Source organism: Hyaena hyaena, unplaced genomic scaffold (genome assembly GCF_003009895.1).
Source record: "Hyaena hyaena isolate Hyena2069 unplaced genomic scaffold, ASM300989v1 scaffold_19, whole genome shotgun sequence".
NCBI classification, from domain to species: domain Eukaryota; kingdom Metazoa; phylum Chordata; class Mammalia; order Carnivora; family Hyaenidae; genus Hyaena; species Hyaena hyaena.
The window spans coordinates 5,736,992-5,757,705 of NW_024080651.1; the positions used below are offsets into that span (position 1 = coordinate 5,736,992).

Genomic DNA, 20,714 nt, shown 5'->3' on the forward strand with positions numbered 1-20,714 from the left:
CTCTCTCTCTCTCTCAGAAATAAAAAATTTAAACACCTCTACAGTGCACTGAGCTAGTGGCTCCCCAAACTCCTCCCAGCTGATGCCCATCTCAGCATTGGGTGCCCTGCTTGGGGTGAGCCTGCCCAGAGAGCCCAGGGCAAAGGAGGCAGCTCTCTAGAGAACAGTGGCCAGGTGGCTTCCTCATCTAGCCCTGCCTGGGGCTCCCACATCCTCAAAGGCATCCACACCCAAGGGACCCAAACAGGCACCAGCCTTCCTTGAATCACCCTCTGGCATCCAGGAACTGATTTGCATTCTTCCCAAAAATCACCGCGAAGCTCTCTTCTACCTGTGTACAGGGAATCCAGACACCATTTTCTGAATGCCCAATGTGGGTTCCTCCCAGAAACAGAGCCCCTAAATGGCACAAATGCAGGCAAGGAGAACAGGCAGTGCATAGCAAGCCCTCGGGGCCACCAACCAGCTGGGCCTTCCCAACCAACTTACCTGTCAAGATGACCATCTGGGGGATTCAGCACCCACACCCTCACCTCTAATCTGACAACTGTCTCCTTCTCCGTTCCATGTCCTGGGTACCAACCTCAGGCCTGCCCCCAGGCCGGCCGGGCCAGCAGCCTGTGCACACTTACCCTGCTCACGGGCCTCCATCCCACCCGGCTGAGAGGTCTGAGGGCACCGAAGGGCAGGAGGTAGTAGAGAACCGTCAGGGGCCAGGAGCGCAGTTTCAGGGCAGGTCTGGACATACAGCTCAACTGTCCCAGCCTCCGCCTGAGGGCCAGCTGGGGGAAGTGCAACCTGCAGAGCAGATGTCCGTGCACGGCCAGGTCAGCAGTCAGGGTCTGGGAGGCCCCACCCTGCCCTCAGCAAGCTTGCCTCTCTGTGGAGTCCAGTAGCACTGCCACGGCCCCTCAACACAACCCCATTCTGATTTGGAGGCTCAGATGCCTCTGGTCAGTAGACTCTCATCCTAGTCTCTCCCATCTGCCTACCAGCTTAGAAGAACTAGGAGTTGGGGGCAGCATGGGGAAGCTGCCTCACAGCCCCCCACTCTGCCCACAGAGGTGCCAGGGAGACACAGTCTGATCTGGAACCCCAGCAGTGCAGAAGCGCACAGAATTGGGGAGCTACACTACCATCACACTGCAGGATCTGGGAAAATCTCCTCATGGCTCCGGGCTTCTTGTTTCCTCATCAGATAAATTAAGGGATTGGGCCTGGCAAGACCCCAAAAGAAAACACCATTGAACACGTACCGGCACTACACGTACACCCCTAACAACTAAAGCTCCATCCACCTGCCTGGTCTTTCTCCATCAGGTTCTCCAAAACGGACCTAGAGGTTGGCAGAACGGCCCCAGTAACCCTCAGGCCACCTCCCAGGTCTGCCTGGGCCACAGACCTGAGCCAGGCCCCTCAACAAAGCCCAAATTCAGTGCATTCAGCACAGGCTCTGCCTTGTAAGGATATGAGGCTGGAGGGGCCTTTCCACCAGAACCGTGGCCTCCTGAGATACAAAAGGGACACCCAAGTCTCCTGGCCTCATGCCTAGGCACTAGAAAATGCTTCTGAGGTCCCAGTGCAGCCATCAGGAGACCACATTCCCACCCACTCTGAGAATGTCCCCAGGCCTAAGTTTCCTCATTTGCAAAAAGACTGCATTCAACTGGATAATCTAAGGCTCCCATCTGCGCCTGTGTGCTCTCAGAGAAGCCATGTCCTCTGCCCCCAGTTGAACAAACCAAGGAACAAAGAGGCATCTCAGCTGATACCAAAAAGAAAAAAATGGAGAACCAAGCTAATGTCCAGGCACCTGCTATTCAATGATGGCAATGGAAGATGCTTCTTTCCACAGCTCACCAGATTCCCTGGGTTCGTGCTCTTCCAACTCACCCCACCCCACTGTGTTTTCAAAAGGTTCAGGAAGGTAGTAGGGGCCAAACAAAGCTGAACAAATCCCTGCTGTCCCAGGGGCTTCCCCCACCCGCCTTGATTACTGCAGAAGCCCATGGACCAATCCTGGAAGAGCAGCACCTCTCCTGAACAGGGTGGGGGGCACTCGGGGGTGGGGACCTGGGAGCAGCAATTAGGGAGCAGCAGACACTAGGCCACCAGCCCGCTCCGACTCCCCAGGTACCTGAAGCGGGCTCTCCGACTCAGGCCCCCCGGACCGGGCCCCTCCAGCCTCGGGGGCTGATCCCCTGGCCCCCTGCTGCCACCTCCACCTCGGAGCCGCTGGACGTGAACTCTGACCTTCCGGAGGTCGTGGCGGGGCACAGTGGGGTTAGGACGCGTCCGGCAGCATCTCACCATTTCGCCGCCGCTCGGAGCTCCGGTCCTCGCCGAGCCTCTGACTGACACATGGTGGGCGGCGCCAGGCACACTCGCCTTTGTTTCTCCTCCTTCCTCCCTTCCCCCCAGCCAGAAGCTCCTGCGCTGTCACCACTCCTCAGGCTGGCTGCCTGGTGGCCGGTGGGCCGCTTCCCAGGTCGGTTGGGTCCCGGGGGTCACTAGGTGCAGCTTAGAGGTTGGGGCTATTGTGAAGACAGGCACTGGTCACACTTGCTTGGGAAGAGCAGGGGCCTGAGGCCTTGGACACAAGCCCCTGCCCTCCACCCACTCTGTCCCCAGGCTGGGCCACCTCCCCGCTCCATCGAGCTAATGGCAGGGAAGGGACCAGGCGCCTGTGGGCCCAAGAAGGACAAGCTTGGAATCTGAGCCCTGTACTCCAGGCGGGCACCCAGCGTCAGCTTGTCTGTGGCTCGGGCGGCCCCTCCCTCACCAGGACCTGACCCATTTTCCATTCAGGTGACAAAGTAGCATCTGAGGAATGAGGGAGCAGGAAGGCAAGAGAGGCGCGGTGGAGGTCAGACTCTGGACACCTGAGCTGCTCCAGCTCTCACCAGCTCCCACAGCTGGGCCTCAGAGCCTCCTATCCCAGCATGGACCCCCCAAGGTCTCCTCAGCAGATGACCACACCCATGACCTGACCTGAGGGAAAACCAACCAGGACTGAGGCCCAAACCAGCCCCCTCACCCAATCTTTGCTGTGGACAGCACTCTGGCCCTGCCTGGTGATCTGGGAGGACACGCCCACAGGCCCTCACAGATAACAGAGAAGGAGAGCAAACATTCCACAGTCCTTGCTGTCTGAGCCCAGGGACAGTCAAGGACCCAGCCAGCCTGGCCTACAATCCCAACTGCAGGTTACAGAGGACAGGCACCTGCTGTCATCTTTAGATGCAGAGATGCAGGCCCCAAGAGACGCTCCCAAGGCAGAAAGCTGACCCAGTCGAGGTCCCAGTCTCAGACCAAATGTCGACACCCACACTGCCAACTGACTCACAGCAGAACAAGAGGCCCCCAGAACGAGAGCTCCCCCACCCCCAGACATGGCTCCACCCACATAAGGGTGAAAGTCTGATGCTCCGCAAAGCCACTTCAGTCAGAGGTGAAAATGCCAGCCCCAGGCAAGTCAAATTCCTGGGAGTGCAATGTGCAGTGGGAGCCTGTGCAGGTTGACTAACATCCAAAAGTAAGCACGGATTTCCAGCCCTGACCAAGGAAATGGCAAGGCCTGGGCCACCCTGGACCCAGACCCCTCCAGCAGAGAACATCCCCAGGCCACTCACGTGAGTGACAGGACAGCTCACTGTGGGTGAGCCAGGTGGATGCCTGGTGTTACCCAGAAGCAGAAATGCACACAGCCTCCGCTGTTCCAAGGGCCAGGCCCACGGATCCATGGACACCACTGTGTCTATCCCCCATCCATGCATGCTAAGCCTCCTGCTAACTTCCCCGTCTGTGACAGGTCACCTCAACTATATCACCCATGTGACAGCATACACCCCACCCCTCCATAGCCCACCAGGCAATGGGGCCCCACAAATGACCTTCTATCAGCTCCCCAGGCCCAGAGGGGTGACAGGCAGTCAGTGTTGGGCATGGTGCTTGACTTCCAGGACAAGGCTCTTTCCCTCGCTCTAGAAAGCTTGGACTGAGTGCACACCTGGGATTCACTGTGAGGCCTTGTGGAAGAGGACGGGGGCCCCAGTCTCCTCCTGCCTATTTTCCTCACTAGGCTACCACATGGGACAGTGACCACTGCAGCATGCTGCCAGAATGGCACATGCTGAAGCCCACAAAGCTAGCATGGCCCCAACCCCAGGTCCTCAAAGCAGATTCCTGCTGTGTGCCTCTGCCATTTCATTTACCCCAGGGCACTTGGCCAGGCCTCCCAGCCCACCACAGTAAAGTGGGCCCTCACCCTTCCTTCTACAGTGCAGGGTGCTCAAGGGGGCCCAGACCAATTGCTGCTATCCTAGACTCTAGAAACTGCCCCCATATAGGGCCAGGAGGATGTCCTGAGCCCTCAGTCCTACCTCCACCACCACTCTACTTCCTCTTCCAAAATGGGTCAGGGACCAGACTGTCAGGCTTCTTCCAACTCACCAAGCATGGGCCCCAAAAGGTCCCCAGGGAGCAGACATGAATTCACCTGTCCCCAGGTAACAGGCTCAGCACCCTCTGTCTAGCTCAAAGCTCCAGGATGGAGGAAAGGGGCTCCCTGAGGCTCATGCCTTCCTGCTTCCCAAAGGCAGAGCCACTTCCTAGGCCAACACTGCTCCTGGCCTCCCCACCACAGTCCTCCACTAAACCTTCCACACCTGTGATGACCCTTGGAGCCCAAGCCAAAGCTTTCTCACTTTCTGGTTCCCTGGAGCCAGGTCCAAATGAGGAACCTGCAAGCAGGGCTCCCTGAAGCAAAAGTACAGATACATTCCTTCTGTCCCCTGTCTCAAGGACACTCTGTGGAGAAGAGTTGTGAACTGTGACCAGGAGTTTAAAGTTATCACAAGGCCTAAGGGCCAGCCATCCTGAACAGGGGAACTCAGAGACTAGGCTTTGATGGGGGAGGGGGGCAATCCAGTTACTGCAATCCTGGCTGCCCTGCCTTGAGAACTAGGAGAGACCTTGCAAATCACAGGTCCTTTGTGGCTATCAGTTTCCTCATCTGGAAAATGGGAAGGGTCACTCCTCCTGCTCACCCCCTTGAGGCTCAGATCATAGCAGCGAACCTGGCCCAGAACTCTGCTCTGCTCAGAAACACCATACCTCACTTCCACCCAAGACCTGGTAGCAGCCTCATCCCCTAGACCTGACTCCCAACACCTCACCTCCATTTCCAAACCCAAACTCTGGGAGCACAGAGATTTGCTCCCACTAGCAAGGAAGAAGGGGACAGGGTAGAGGGTTCTGAAAGAGCCCAAACCACACGGACACTTGCTGCACCTGACAAGTAGGACTCGATGGCCAAACAGGACAAGGTAGGGGGTCACTTTTGTCTGGATGTGCTGTTCTGGGTATTCACACCACGCCAGTGCTACAACATCCCCCTCTACCCCTCACAGCCTGTGATGAAGGCAACAAATACCCCCCTCAGTGGAATGGAACATTCCAACTGAAGTCAAATGGACAAACCCAGGCCAGTTACCAGTTACTACAGGTGTGGGGGCAGGGGGCCATGCTCCTGACTGGTTCCCTTGGACTTTGGCGGATTCAGGTTTAAGTCTTGACAAGGCCAGAAAGACAGGGATGGAGTCAGACTGTCTGCCCACCACCCCCTGATAAGCTCTGCCTGAACACCAAGGGTCTTGCAGCCAGGCACGCATCCTGCCAGAGACAACCTAAGAAATTTGCTCTTGCTCCCCCTGAGCTCCCTGAGCAGCAGAACTCTCACTGGTTGCCAGGGTCACTCCTCCTGAGCCTCAGTGTCCCTGTTTCCCCAAATCCTGTGTCTACCTGCTTGACTTTCTGAGCCCACTTCCACCCTGGAAGGCTGGCCCACTACCTGACCCCATCCACCCCCTACCCAGCTCACCTGACACACGACACAGGCAGCTGTGTCCAGGTGGGACCACCAACCCTTTCTCCCTGTGTTCCAAGACTAGAAGCAGACAAAACTTCAAAAACAGGGAACAGGGAAAATGGATTCTCCCCAGGTGAATCAGGGTGAGCCATCTTGGGGAAGCCTTGGGCAAGAGAAGAGGAAGCAAAGAGAAGGACCCAGAAACACTCAAGCCAGCAGCCAGGGAAAGGTGGGTGGGTGGATGTGGGGACAGTGCTCCCCGCAGCACGGGGCTTCTAAGAAATTTAAGAATGCTGCAAAGGAAAGGAAGCTTCCTTTGGGGACGGGGCTCTGTGAAGGGCTACTGGTCACCCCCTCCCTGGCCCTCCGGTGAGGCCCTAGGGACACCTCCGGGTCCTACTGAGGAACAGGGCAGCTTCCTTCCCTAACTGGCGCCAGTCATTAAGGAAATCCAGACACCGAGGAAATCTCTCAAGCAAGAGGGGACATGGAGCCCCAGCGTTTTCCCTTTCCCAGCCAGGAGATGCTGCCCGACCTGGCGGAAGTGAGCTCATCCGGCGCAGCCCATGACCCACCATGTGGGGCAGGAGAAGCCCGCAAAGGGATGGAGACTGTGGGGTGGGCTCTCCAGCCCAGGACCCCACAGCTCCAAAGGGCGACAGGGACCCAGGGAGGCCCCACTATGGGCTCCGGGAAATCACTCACTCACCGGCAGGTAGTCCGCTCCCACTGGGCGTCAGGCGCCAACTCCCAAGGAGGCACCACTCAGGGAGGAAGCCGCGGCAGACGGGCGGGGACTCAGCCTTCGGCCACTCGGACCACCCGGGGCGGGACAGAGGGCGGACACCAGAAGCCGACAGACACAGCTCCACCCTCAGGCCAGGCCCAGCCATGGGGCCCAGGGCCCCTTTAAGAGGAGGGGCTGCGGCCAGAGAACCAGCCCCGCCCGGTCACGGGATTTCCCGGCGACACCTCCTGGGCCTGAAGGCCATCCTCCCTCCTCACTCCAACTCGGGCAGTCCCAGGCCTTTACATGTGGCGTGTGGCTAACCTCATCCAGGGCCAGCTTCCCGGGACTGAGCAGAAAGCCACCTCCAACTACCTTTTCTAGCCCTTGAAGCATGCGCATGGTGTCTACGTCCTTGGCTCTTTCCCACACCCCACCCGGAAGGCAAAGACTGCCCTCACCTCCACTTTGCCCCCTCTCCTCCAGGCAAACACACCTCTACCATACAAATCCCCTGCCACACAAAATTTGGGAGAGACCCCAAACTAGACTCCGTAAGCAAGGTTCCCCTCTAGCCCCAGGCTGTGAGGTGATTCATGCAGTGTCTTTCTACTCCAGTAGATGGCAGGGCCCAGCCTGAGGGGGCAGTACCTTACACCCCATGCCCACCAAGCACTCACTCCTCAAGGGATGAAGAGAATGCACCAGCCTGACATTTTCTAGGTGACACAGAGTGACGACGAACACCAAGGAAAAAAAAAAAAGAAAAAACAAAAAAAACGGTGTGGAATTTAGGAGCCAGATTAACATCTGGGTAGGTTAGCACCCCATCCAGCAGTCAGACTGCCTCGAAGGCTGTCTTCATGCTCTAGGCTACTGAACAAGGGTACAACCCTAGCTGCTGCTGACCACTGAGAATCTGCTTTCTTTTTTGTAATGTTTATTTCTGAGAGACAGAGACAGACAGCATGGGGGGGGGGGGAGAGGTAAGAGAGAGAGGGACAGAGGATATGAAGCAGGTTCTGCGCCAAAGGCAGCAAGCCTGAAGCAGGGCTCAAACTCCCAAATCGTGAGATCAGGACCTGAGCGGAAATCACTCACCAAACGAGCCACCCAGGTGCCCTGAGAATTTGATTTCTAAAGCAACATTTGGAACAGGAAAAAAGAGTCTTTCGGCTTGCAAAGAGATGGGCAGCTGCGCCCAGGTGGCCTGGAACAGGATATACAAAGCCCCAAACACCTGTCCTCATATGGATCCACTAAGCAAGTGCTCTGTGACAAGCTACAGACCTGGGATGCCACGGCGAGGAGAAGGGCAGAAGACTGGCAGTGTCCCTCATCGTGGACTTCCATAATACCGGACACTGCCAATGCATGGCAGGAATAGGGCAGAAGGGGTGCACTATGTAGAGTTCCAGCCCTCTGGGGTTCAGGTTCCAACACAGGGGCTGCACCTCTCAGGCTCCCAGCCTGGGCCCACAGCATTCTCTGAGCCTCAGTGAGACTTAAGATCCCTTCTCACCCCAGAGCTCTAAGCAGACACACCATGAGATGGGGTAAAAAGTAGTTAAAGCACAGGAAGATAACACAGAATCCTGGCAACACTAAATTCAGTTTATCCTGGAGGACTATTCTGACTTCCCCAAAGCCACCAGTACTTCCTGACCAGGCCTAGTTCAAGTTATACTTAGGGGAGGAAAACAAAAGCATGGGTGTTCATTTGCTGAACAGCCTCTGAAACACCAATGCTCTCCCAGTAACATGAACAACAGGGACACTCCAGGTCTACCAAATCTCCTTTGTAACCAACCATTCTAAGCCTCTCAGACAGACTCGTGTTTAGAAAACTCATAAATAGTCCACAGGTCTGTCCTGAGATTAGCCTTCTAACTTGACTTCCACCACACATGTTTCAGGAAGCAGATGCCTTCTAGATTCCAGATAATGGTTAACAAACGATTTCTGGGAAAAACAAAAGTTTACGTTCTTACCCTGAATGAGGTCTCTTCCAGCCACAATGGGTCCTCCCACCTTGCTGGTACTCCCCTAGGTGGGAGTGCCACCTAGCGTCACTGCAAGGTTCTGCAGGCCCCAGGCCGCTTGGCCACCAGCACCTGTGGACAGGCATCCCACATCACTGATGCCACTGTAGCTCCTGCCTAGTGAATTTCATGTACTACTGTACCAGGGGATGAAGGGAGCAGTAGGGCATGGGTGGCAGGTGCTCTCTGCTAATTCTCATTCCCTGGGGGCTGGCAGAAGCCTCCTAATCAGGGCTGGTGGCTGGTGCAAGAAGCCACGGGCAAGTTAGCAGACTCACAATGTGCCCTCAGGCTATTTCTCCATCTGAAAGCTTCTCCCAGCCCTACCCCCTTGCATTTGCCAGTACTTCTCAGCAGTCCACCAGGAGCTCCTGGAGGAGGGGGCACAGAGCAAGGGTGGTCTGCAGCACAATAAAGGAAACAAAGTGCCTTGTGGTGGAACAGCCTGGCAGAAAGCTCCACACAGGGCCCTAAAGGTATCTGAGCTGGCCATCCTGGACTCCTTCCAGACCCGGAACAGCTTTATATGTACCTCATCTTGATCTTGTTCCTCATCTTCTACAGGCAGAGTCCTCTTCCACAAATCACTCAGAGTTGGCCCTGGGCTGGGGCAGGTGGGAAAGAGGCAAAGCACAACCTAAGCGACCTGAGAGTATGGTTGCCACAGTTCCTCCCAGGTAGGGGCCCTGAAGCTCCTAAGATGCCCTCCTGACCCTGAATGAGCCCAAGATTCTCTGAAGACAGGGCTGGGCTGTCAGTTAACCACACCTGAGCAGGTGAGCAGGATCTACTTCCCTGCCAACTTGACTGCTCACTTTAACATCCGTATTTCCTTAATACCTATTAGGAAGGAAGCAAAACAATAGAGGTATACCTTGGAGATATTGCTGGTATCTCTGCAAATATCGCAATAAAGTCAGTCAAATAAGGTATGCCTGGGTGGTTCAGTCAGTTAAGCATCTGACTCTTCCCCCACTCATACTCTCACAAAATAAAACATTTTTTAAAAACCTTTTTAGGGGTGCCTGGGTGGCTCAGTTGGTTAAGCATCCAACTTTGCTCAGGTCATGATCTTGCGGTTCATGAGTTTGGAGTCCCGCATCAGGCTCTGTGCTGACAGCTCAGAGTGCTTTGGATTCTGTATCTCCCTCTCTCTCTGCCCCTCCCCCACTCATGCTCTGTCCTTCCCTGTCTCAAAAATAAACACTAAGAAAAAAATATTTTAAAAACCTTTTTTAAAAAATCAATGTACATAATTTAAATATACTTTATTGCTAAAACATAGTAACTGTCATCTGAGCTTTCAGCAAGTTGTAGTCACTAATCACAGATCATTGTAACAAACAAAATAATGAACATGTTGAAATACTACGAGAATTACCAAAATATGACACAGAAACACAAAGTGAGCAAACACTGTTGGAAAAATGGTGCTGAAAGACTCACTAGATGCAGGGTTGTCACCAACCTTCAATTTGTAAGAAAAAAAATAAATAAAAAACAAAAAGATGCAATTACCTTCAAAGCACAATAAAGCAAAAGCACCATAAAATGAGGTGTGCCTGTATTTACTGAATTTCTACTTCCTGCCACCATAGAACAAAGTATTTACACATATATCATTCTCATTTAATAACTTTATGAGGGAGTTAATAGTAGCCTGTTTACAGATGAGAAGAACAAAGCTATAGTAATCATAGAAGGTTGTAAAAATTGCGGAATATGTTCAATATTGTCCAGGGTCATGGCCCTGAGTGATACTCAGGGTATGCTGAGTGCAGGCAAATGGGGCTCCAGGCGGGTGGGCAGGAAAAAGGACACAGGGTGATGTGTGGGCACAGACTGATCTGTCCTCCCTCATTCCTTTTCACGAACTGGAATGCTTCAGCATACATTTTTTAAAGTTCTAAACTGAGGCTGGAAATAAGAAAGCATTGCTAATGCAGGGAGTGAGCATGGAGGTGGGCCCAGCTGCTCTTGACTGAGGCCTACTGTCTATGCCACTGATCCCTGAACACCTGAAACCTTGCCACAGGCCCCCATGGCTAGGCCAAAAATGAACAACAAAACCAACTTGTTATGCTCAGATGTGTAATAAAGTATTTAGAGATGAAGTTTCATAATGACTGCAATGTACTTTCAAAAGGTTCAGAGAAAAATAAAAGATCTATATATATACACACAAAGACAAAGCAGCTATGATAAAACACTAACAACTGTTCAAACAAGAAGTGCATGTGTATGTGTGTGTGTACGTGTAACTCTAATCTCTCAACTTTTCTACTCTGTTCACAATGTAAGAATTGGAAGAGTTTGCTTTAAACCACAGAAAATTCCCTAAATTCTATTACTGGGGGAAAAAACCCAAGATCACATTCCACACACAGAGCATTTCCTGCTGTTAGGTGAGGCAGAAGAGCCAGGCCTCTTCTCAGCACCCACTGCAGCTGCTTCACATGGAGGGACTCAGGGCTCAGGGCTGAACTTTTTATCTGCTGTCCACTCAGCCGGGTATATTCAGCACCCTGAAATGCCTGGCTCCAGGCTGGGTGCCTCCAGGTGGGTGCCGGTGTTCAAGCGAGAGCCCTTTGCACCTGACAGGAAAGGCCAGCTGCCAATCCCCACTTGCTCTACACCCATGGGCCTGCCTCTGTCTGTGGAGTCACCTCAGGAAGCTGGCAGGAAGAGGGACAGGAGGACTGCTTCCTCCCCAAAGGGCCCACCATTTCCAGCAGGCCAGCTTTCCCACCACATGCACCTCTGGTCCAGCAGTCAAGGAAGAAAGGACACCTTGGAAATGCTGCAGACCAAAAGGAGTCTGCCACCAGATGTCATCCTGCATGGAACTCAAATAACCTAGGTGTTCAAAGGAAGCCTTGGAGTCACCACGCTGCACAGGTGTGCACTGTAAACTTTAGGTTTACAGATGCGACACATTTCGACCCCTCTTGTTAACAAGTGCCTATGAAGGTTTGGGTTCCCTTTTTGATAATGAGGACAAAAGGACAATGAGGACACAAGGACAACATATCTGGAATCACAACTGCCACACAAATCCAGAACACGTGACAGCTGCAGGCACACCTGGTTGTCTTCTCTCCCCTGTGCAGTTCATGCAAAGCCAGCTCTCTGCAGAGAGAGGTCGGTGTCAATCACCCTCCTTCCAAAGGCCAAATACCAGGCCTGGGCAGCCTAACTGAACAGGCAGTTTGACCACAAACTCAGAGCTTTTCCAGGACACCATGAGTTCCTGAAAAGAAACTCCTGAAAGCAGCTCCTCGACTCTGAGCTCCTGCTCTAAGGGCAGGGCTTCCTCGTGGTTTGACAAGGCTGGGAGCCCTGTTTCTGGAGGAGCATGGATTCCTTGTTCTATGCTATTCAGTGTAAATGTTAAATTTACAAACACCATGAGCCAAAATAAACAGAACAAACATGTGAAAAATGCTGAAGTAGACTTGTATTTAAAGAAAAGCAAGTTACAAACTGATTTAAGGTACCAGAGTCTAGCTGTTGCCTATTTCTTCCCCATCTCTCTGTCAAGAGCCACTCCACCTCTCCGTATGTTCAAGTCAGAAATCTTGAGTCATTTTCCCATCTCCCCCCATCCAATCCCACAGTACATCCTGTTCACTCTCCCCTCAAAACACACCCAGAATCAAGCCCTTCCCTCATCCTGACTGAAGCCACCACCTTCTCTTGCCGGGATACCATCAGAGCCTTCCACCAGCCCCACTGTCTCCACCCTAGTCCTCCTACAATGTATCTCCTCAGCAGCCAGAGTAACTGGGTCAGAACACAGATCACTCAACCCTCACTCAGAGGACAGGCCGGGTGTGATGGGGTCCTCCAGGGCTCCTACCTCTCTGCCCTCTGCGCCTCCAGCCATATGGGCTCTTGCTCTTCTTCAATAGTAACAAGCACATTCTGTCCATCTCAAGACTCTGCCTGGACTGCTTCCTCCCAGATACTCCCCGGCTCACTCCTCTGCTCCTACAGTTTCCATTCAGGTGACACTGAGTGACATACCATCCTTCCTTCCTTCCTTCCCCAACTGCTTCAGTCCCAGTCTAGCTCTAGCCCAGGCTGAACATCTGTGTCTGTCACCTGTTTAAGTCCTCTCCATGGCATTTCAACCACTTGACATGCTCATGTGTCCATTTGTTTCTTCTCTGTCTCACCCACTAATAAGGGAAGATCTGAGGACAGAAACTCTAGTGCTACTCACTAGTGGATCTCCAGTATCTCAACAGGGCCTGGCGTATAGACAGAACTCAAACATCTGTTGAGAATGAGTGAATTCAAAGGGAATCATGTTCATCTATGACTACTTTTGTTTTGCTAATACCCAGTATGGTTCATGTACTCAACAATGCCAACTACAAATGGGTACAATAGTTTGGATACACAGTGGTAGGTGTCCATATCCTTTCGAAGAGCAATTCTACACCCTTTAAACATTCACCCTGATGAAAAAGCCTATGTCCAATGATGTACTCTACAACATTATTCACAACAGCAAAATCTACTGGTCCACCACGATCCACTGTGGTGGCAGAGCCACTTAAAGTACTTTTGTGCAGTCTTATAAAATCATCACATATAGCAATGCATCTAAGGTAAAAAAAAAAAATATGCATGACACAAAACAGGTATATCCACTTACAAACAGAGACACAGTAAGTAAATGTATGAAAAATAAAGTCCAAGATTATGCAATCACACTCATTTGGTGGGAAGGAGAGGGGATCATGACTGTCCTCCCTGTTTTCTAACATTCTGTCATAGTGTTAGATCATCTCTGTCATTTAAAAGAAAAGGAGAGGAGCTCCTGAGTGGCTTAGCTGGTTAAGTGTCTGACTCTTGATTTCAGCTCAGGTCCTGGGATCGACACTGCCCTGACAGCATGGAGCCTGCTCGGGATTCTCTCTCCCTCTCTCTCTGCCTCTCCCCAGCTTATACATGCACTCTCTCAGAAAATAAACATTAAAAAAAAAAGAAGAAGAAGAAAGAAAGAAAAGGAGATAGATTTCCACAAGGGTGCTAAGACCAACCAATGGAAAAGGACAGTCTTTCCAACAAATGGCAGTGAGAAAACTGAACACCACATGCAAAACAATGAAGTTGGACCCTTACCTTACACCATTAAAAAATCCTTAACTCAAAATGTATCAAAAACCTAAACAGAAGACCTACAATTTTTCTTTAGAAAAGAAAAAAGAGGGGCGCCTGGGTGGCTTAGTCGGTTAAGCGTCCGACTTTCGCTTAGGTCATGATCTCGCGGTTCGTGGGTTCGGGCCCCGCGTCGGGCTCTGTGCTGACTGCCAGCTCAGAGCCTGGAGCCTGTTTCAGTCTGTGACTCCCTCTCTCTCTGACCCTCCCCTGCTCACGCTGTTTCTCTCTCTCTCCTAGAAATAAATAAAACATTAAAAAAAAAAAAGAGAGAGGGTTGCCTGGGTTACTCAGTCAGTTAAGCAGCCTACTTCAGCTCAAGTCACAATCTCGTGGTTTCTGAGTTCAAGCCTCGCATTGGGCTCTAGGCTGACAGTGCAGAGCCTGGAGCCTGCTTCAGATTCTGTGTCTCCCTCTCTGACTCTCCCCTGCTCATGCTCTGTTTCTCTCTGCCTCAATAATAAATAAAACATAAAATTTTTTCTAAAAGAGAGAAAAAGGCCTAATAATTCTTAGAAGAAACCAGGAGAGAATCTTCAGAATACTGGATTCAGAAATGACTTCTTGAATAGAACACCAAAAACACAGGCAATAAAAGTAAAAATAGATGAACTAGAGTTCATCAAAATTAAAAACTTTTGTGTATCAAAACACATTATCAAGAGAGTGAAAATATAATCCATAGAATAGAAGAAAATATCTGCAAATACATATATCTGGTAAGGGTCTAGTATACAGAATATATAAAGAACTCCTGCAACTCAGCAACAAAAAACAAACCACCCAATGTAAAAATGGGCAAAGGACTTGAATAGACATTTCTTCAAAGAAGATATATAGGGGCACCTGGGTGGCTCAGTTAGTTAATCATCTGACCTCAGCTCAGGACATGATCTCATGGGTCTGGGAATTCAAGCCCCACATCGGGCTCTGTGCTGACAGCTCAAAGCCTGGAGCCTGCTTCAGATTCTGTCTCCCTCACTCTCTGCCCCTCTTCCATTCATGCTCTGCCTCTCTCTCAATAAAACAAAATAGAAACATTAAAAAAATTTTTTAATAAAAAATAAAAAAAACAACAAATAACTATATACTTAAAGAGTACGTTTTATTGCATGTAAATACCAGAGTAAAAGTGACTTAAAAAATTAAATCATCACAGCAGGATTATTTACAATGGCCAAGACATGGAAACAATCTAAGCGTCCAATGGATAAACAAGTTATGGTGTATATGTGTGTGTGTGTATACATCATACATACATACATACATTGGAATCTTTTTCATCCAGAAAAAAAAAATAAATGAGGAAATCCTACCACCTGCAACAACATGGATGAACCCTGAAGGCATTATGCTAAGTGAATTAAGTGAGCCAAAGAAAGACAAATAACTGCATGATCTCACTTATATGTGGAATCTAAAAAAATAAATAAAAAGGTAAAAAAAAAAGAATGAAAAACCAAACTCAGAGGAAAAGGGATTAGACTATAGGAGACCAGGCAGGAAAAGACAGGGAATTGGAAGACCGTCAACAGGTATAAACTTCCAATTTTAAGAGATAAGGACTAGGGATACAATGACAACATGATGCCTATAGCTAACACTGCTGTACATCACATAGGAAAGTAAAGACAGTTAATCCTAAGAGTTCTCATCACAAGACAAAACTTTTATTTTCCTTTTTTCTTTTTTAAAAATGTTATCAGTAGAGATGATAGATGTTAGCTGAACCCATTCTGGCAATCATTTCACAGTATACATATATCAAACCATCATGTTTCTTAAAAAAACATTTTTTAAATGTTTTTTATTTCTGAGAGAGCAAGCACATGAGCAGGGAAGGGTCAGAGAGAGAGAGGGAGACACAGAATCTGAAGCAGGCTCCAGGCTCTGGGCTAGCTGTCAGCAGAGCCCAACATGGGGCTCGAACCCACGAACCATGAGATTATGACCTGAGTCAAAGTCGGACGCTTAACTGACTGAGCCACCCAGGCGCCCCGCCATCATGCTATATACCTTAAACTTACATAGTGATGTATGTCAATTATTTCTCAATTAAATGGAAAAAAATTAAATCACCTCTGAATAGCCAAAAAATATGTATCTAGGGAGAGACATTCTGGAAAGATACAGTAACGTTAAAAATGCTTGCATGCTTAGGGGTACTTGGGTGACTCACTAGATTAAGACTCCGACTTTGGCTCAGGTCATGATCTCACGGCTCGCGAGTTCAAGCCCCATGTCAGGCTCTGGGCTGACAGCTCAGAGCCTGGAACCTGCTTCAGATTCTGTGTCTCCTTTTCTCTCTGCTGCTCTCTCACTCACTCTCCCTCTCTCTCTCTCAGAAATAAAAAAAAAAAAAATTTTAAAAAGGCTTGCATGCTTCTGGAGAGTAGAGATGGAATTAGTAGATGGGGCAGAAAATGGAAGATATTTTTATGTAAACCCTTCGGTAGTATCTGAATTTTTACATGATCATGTTTTATTTAAAATTTTTTAAAATTATTTTGGGGCACCTGGGTGGCTCAATCAATTAAATGTCTGACATTGGAACTGATGGTATGGAGCCTGCTTGGGATTCATTCTCTTTCTCTCTCTGCCCCTCCCCTACTTGTGCACTCTCTCTCTCTTTCTCTCTCAAAATAAATAAACACTAAAAGAATTTTTAAACTATCTCATTAAAAATAAAAAATTAACTGGGGTGCTTGGGTGGCTCAGTCACTTGAGCGTCCAACTCTTGATTTCAACTCAGGTCACGATCTCTCAGTTAGTGAGAGAATAACCTAACTAACTTGGTTAGTGAATTCAAGTTCCACATCAGGCTCTGTGCTGGTGATGTAGAGCCTGCTTGGGATTCTCTATCTCCCTCTCTCTGCCTCCACCCCTAGAATAAACTTTTTTTTTTAATTAAAAAAATAAAGCTTAACAAAACAATACATATTCCTAAACATCCAAAAGCCTGGAAGGGCTAAGTTCCCCAAAATGTGAACTGTGGTTTCCTAGCATTGTGGGATCGTGGGTCATCACTGTTTTCATCTTTGTATTTTGTAATGCTTTCTGATTTATAAAAAAAAAAAAATTTACCTTTATAAGCAGGTAAATGACTGAATTATTTCCACCTTAGGGAAAGTGATGCCATATATATATAGAGAGAGAGAGAGAGAGAGACTGGAACTGCTGGAACCTGGAAGCTTCTGAACACTCTCAACAGGCTACTTACTTACTTTGCTGCTAGTTGCAGAATTCCCTTAAACCCATAAAACAAAAGTTTCATTTCTACTTAGCCAACTGCATGTGCTTTTCTTTCCTACCATGTAAAGAACAGGACTCTCAGAGCAGGCAAAGAGATTAGAAACATTTTCTTAAATGTGTAAAAACAGAACACCCAAAGATGAAATAACTCACCCAAGACCCACAGCTGAGTTCAAGTCTTCTTAAACCACATCCAAGACCCACCTCCCCATTGCCCCTCTGCGAAAGCCATGCCCTGTCCCTGCACCCCAGAGTAGAGCTTATAGTCAGTGAGGTGGCCCAGATTTTGGAGTAATGGTTTCTTCCATACTAGAGGAGAGGGAGGAGAAAGGGTAGGGAAGTGGACAGGAAGAACTAAAATAAAGGAAAGATATGGGTATAAATGCTTCAAGAGCACTATGATAGGGGATGGGTGGCATAATATGAATTCTCATCTATGTAACTACAGACAACTTTTCAAGTCAGTTCACCTCATATTCTAGACAGGAAGAGCCCTCATAGAATGGAGGTACCTCGAGTACACAGTGGGCAGGTTAGAGCTCACCTTCATCTCTTGCTATCACTGTCTAAACTCTGTACTAACAGCACCTTTTATTAGCAACATGGTTATTTGTTTAAAGAGTATGGGATTGGGCATCAAAAGATCTATGTTCTGGAATCCACTCTGCTACCAACTGGTCTTTCTATTTGTAAAATGCCTCTAACACTGAGCATTGCCACCCTAGTGAGCTGTTATACATAAATGGGTTCAGAAAAACTGTGAAGTGCTGGGACGCTTGAGAGTCTCAGTCAGTTGAATATCTGACTCTTGATATTGGCTCCGGTGGTGATTTCGTGGTCGTGGGATCCCCACATTGGCTCCATGCTGATTGTAGAGCCTGTTGAGATTTCCTCTCCTTCTCTCTCTTCCCCTCCCTTGCTCGCGTGCATGTGTGCACATACACTCTCTCTCAAAATAAATTAATAAACTTAAAAGAAAAAGAATGATAAACTGTGAGGTGCTATGCAATATAAGGCATTACAAACATGCTCTTAAGAGTTTTGATACAGGGGAGTACCTGGCTGGCGCAGTCAGTAGAGTGTGTGATTCTTTTTTTTTTTTTTTTGAGAGAGAGAGCACAAGCAAGGGAGGGGCAGAGAGGGGAGACAAAGAGGATCCAAAGTGGGCTTCAAGCTGACAGGCTGAGAGCAGCGAGCCCGATGGAGGGTTTGAACCCACAAACTGTGAGATTATGACCTGAGCCAAAGTCAGACGCTCAACTGACTGAGCCACCAGGCGCCCATAGGAGCATGTGACTCTGGATCTTGGGGTCGTGAGTTCAAGCCCCATGTTGGGCACATAGCTTACTTGAAAAATAAAAATATTACAAAATTTAAAAAGTTTTGGTCCACCTGGATGGCTCAGTAGGTTGTGTGTCCAACTCTTGATCTCAGCTCAGGTCATCTCACATGTTCATGAGTTTAAGCCACTCGCAGGGCTCTGCACTGTCAGTGCAGGGCCTGCTTGGGATTTCTCCCTCTCTGCCCTTCCCCTGCTTATGCACACATGATCTTTCTTGTTCTCTTAGAAAAATAAACAAACCTTTAAAAAACATTTTAAAGTTTTCATATTTGGATGCCCAAATATTTCTTAACACAAGAGAAACTTACAAGATGGGAAAGGGGAACAAAAGCTTCCTGCTGGCACACTGACCAACAGGAGCTAGCAGGCATGTTTCATGTGTGGGGAAGGCTACGCATGACCCTAGACACATGTCTATCTCCTGGAAATCCAGAAAATGCTACTAGTAAAACTAAATCACCCAATCACCTCAACCGTGCCACTGACCCCAGGGGCTCATCTCAGCCTAACTACCAGCCTGTCTTCTCTTAAACTCTGGAGATGGCCGACTTGACCCACGGATATGAAGAGATTATATTCCATCAAAAATCACCCACAGAAATTTTCATCTGCCACTTAAAAAAGGAGCCCTGAAGGGAACCTTACGGCTCATCTGCCCATGGTTCCTAGGCTTATCATCAGAATCCCAAAGGGGCTTTTTTTTTTTTTTTTAACCATGTCATTTTTTGAGAAAATTAGAGTGTGAGTGGGGGAGGGGCAGAGAGTGAGGAAGACACAGAATTCGAAGCAGTCTCCAGGCTCTGAGTTGTCAGCACAGAGCCCAATGTGGGGTTCGAACCCACGAGTGGTAAGATCATGACCTGAGCCGAAGTCAGATGTTCAACTGACTGAGCCACCCAGGCACCCCCCGAAGGGGCTTTTTAAAAACAAAGACCTTGAGCCTTGCTCAAACTTTGCAAATCTCCAGGGATGAGAACAAAGAATCCATCGTTTTAAAGCTCCCCAACAATTCTGATGATTGGCCAGACTGGAATACTCTCATTTTTCATGAGATGACAGGGATTAAGTGGGGCAGGGGTAGGACTAGGATCCAGCCCGTGACTCCTAATCATCACTCGCCCTTCTCACTGCCTCTCTTGAAATCCTATAACGTCTGGTCAGAGTCCAGACCATTTCCCTTTCATAAAGTGAAATGCTGGAGCCCTGCCTGTAAATCCAGCAGTCCTGTGGCCATGTTACTCAACCAAAAGACTCTAACAGTAATCTAACTTAACCACGGCTCTTAACCAATAAGGGTGCAGATATTTCACTGCACTGAGCCACTCTGATCTAGTGTTCTGTCACTGTCCAGGCCCTGGAATTTATAAGCCAATCAACCTTTCTCTCTTTACAAATGGTCCTCTTTTAGACACTGACTCACAAATAGCAGTAATCCCAATTATACAAATGGTGAATGCTAAAAAATACTACTGACATTGGTCTTTTATGCTTTTAGAAGTCACAGATTTCTTCCAAATGTAGATTCTCTAGGGAGACCTTTGAAATGAGTGGGATTTGCTGAAAGCATTCAAGGTCATTGCAGGGTGACTCAGCCTGACAAATGCTTGGGGTAAGAGAGAAGCTATCTCGAATGGGGTCATATGATCACAGTCTTACAAGTACCAGTCTAAATGACCAGTTATGTTTACAGAGGAAACCACCAATGTCATGGGAAATAGAAGACAGCAGATTTTGAAAGTGTGACTCACATACTACACAATTACCCTTCGCCAAAAGGATTTTGTCATATACTACCAGAAAAGAGAAAGTCTTTTTTTTTTCTTGGTCTGAGAAAGGCTATTATGAAGCACAAAGCATATGAATAGGCCAAAAAAAGGGTAGAGACATGGGGAAGCAGGTGTCTCTTCAGGTAACAGCCATATCTGGATCTGTATGGCCAGTTGACTAAGTCACAGTTTTATAGGACTATTAGAAATCAGGTGAAATCTTTACACTGGATTCTACTGGAGGAAGAGGGTCAAAACCAAAATTCAAAACAGGCTGTTAGGAGGAAGCCTATAACGTAGCATGCAATGCCAATGCCAACAAATATTTCTAGATAAACTATGCTAGAGCTGGAAGAAATTATCAGTTGGGTTCCAATCCAACCTGCTGTTTTACAGTTGTTTATAACATAGTCACACAGAGGACCAAAAGGCAAGTGATATGTTGAAGTTCACACAGCTACTGAGGAACATGGCTGAGACTCACCTTCAAGACTGACATGCCCTAGTCACTGGATTCAGCTGAGCTGGATTACTGATATGGGGCGGC

At 48.9% G+C, this 20,714-nt stretch overlaps 1 protein-coding gene across 5 annotated transcripts in view; it reads right to left on the reverse strand.

The window, feature by feature from the left end:
• Positions 1 to 20,714, reverse strand: part of PISD (phosphatidylserine decarboxylase) — a 35,657-nt gene that overhangs the window by 4,085 nt on the left and 10,858 nt on the right. Inside the window, exons 1-3 of one of the 5 annotated variants that reach the window (XM_039225870.1) lie at positions 6,579 to 6,746; positions 2,311 to 2,534; positions 633 to 798 (exon numbers count right to left, since the gene is read on the reverse strand). The exons of 1 other annotated variant lie outside the window; for it this stretch is intronic. In XM_039225870.1, coding sequence (XP_039081801.1) covers positions 633 to 798; positions 2,311 to 2,363 — 219 coding nt within the window. In that variant the 5' untranslated portion in view covers positions 2,364 to 2,534; positions 6,579 to 6,746. Of the gene's footprint in view, positions 1 to 632; positions 799 to 2,310; positions 2,535 to 5,881; positions 5,954 to 6,578; positions 6,747 to 20,714 lie in introns of those variants that run through there. 3 more of the 5 variants (XM_039225871.1, XM_039225872.1, XM_039225873.1) reach the window with 3 other exon arrangements.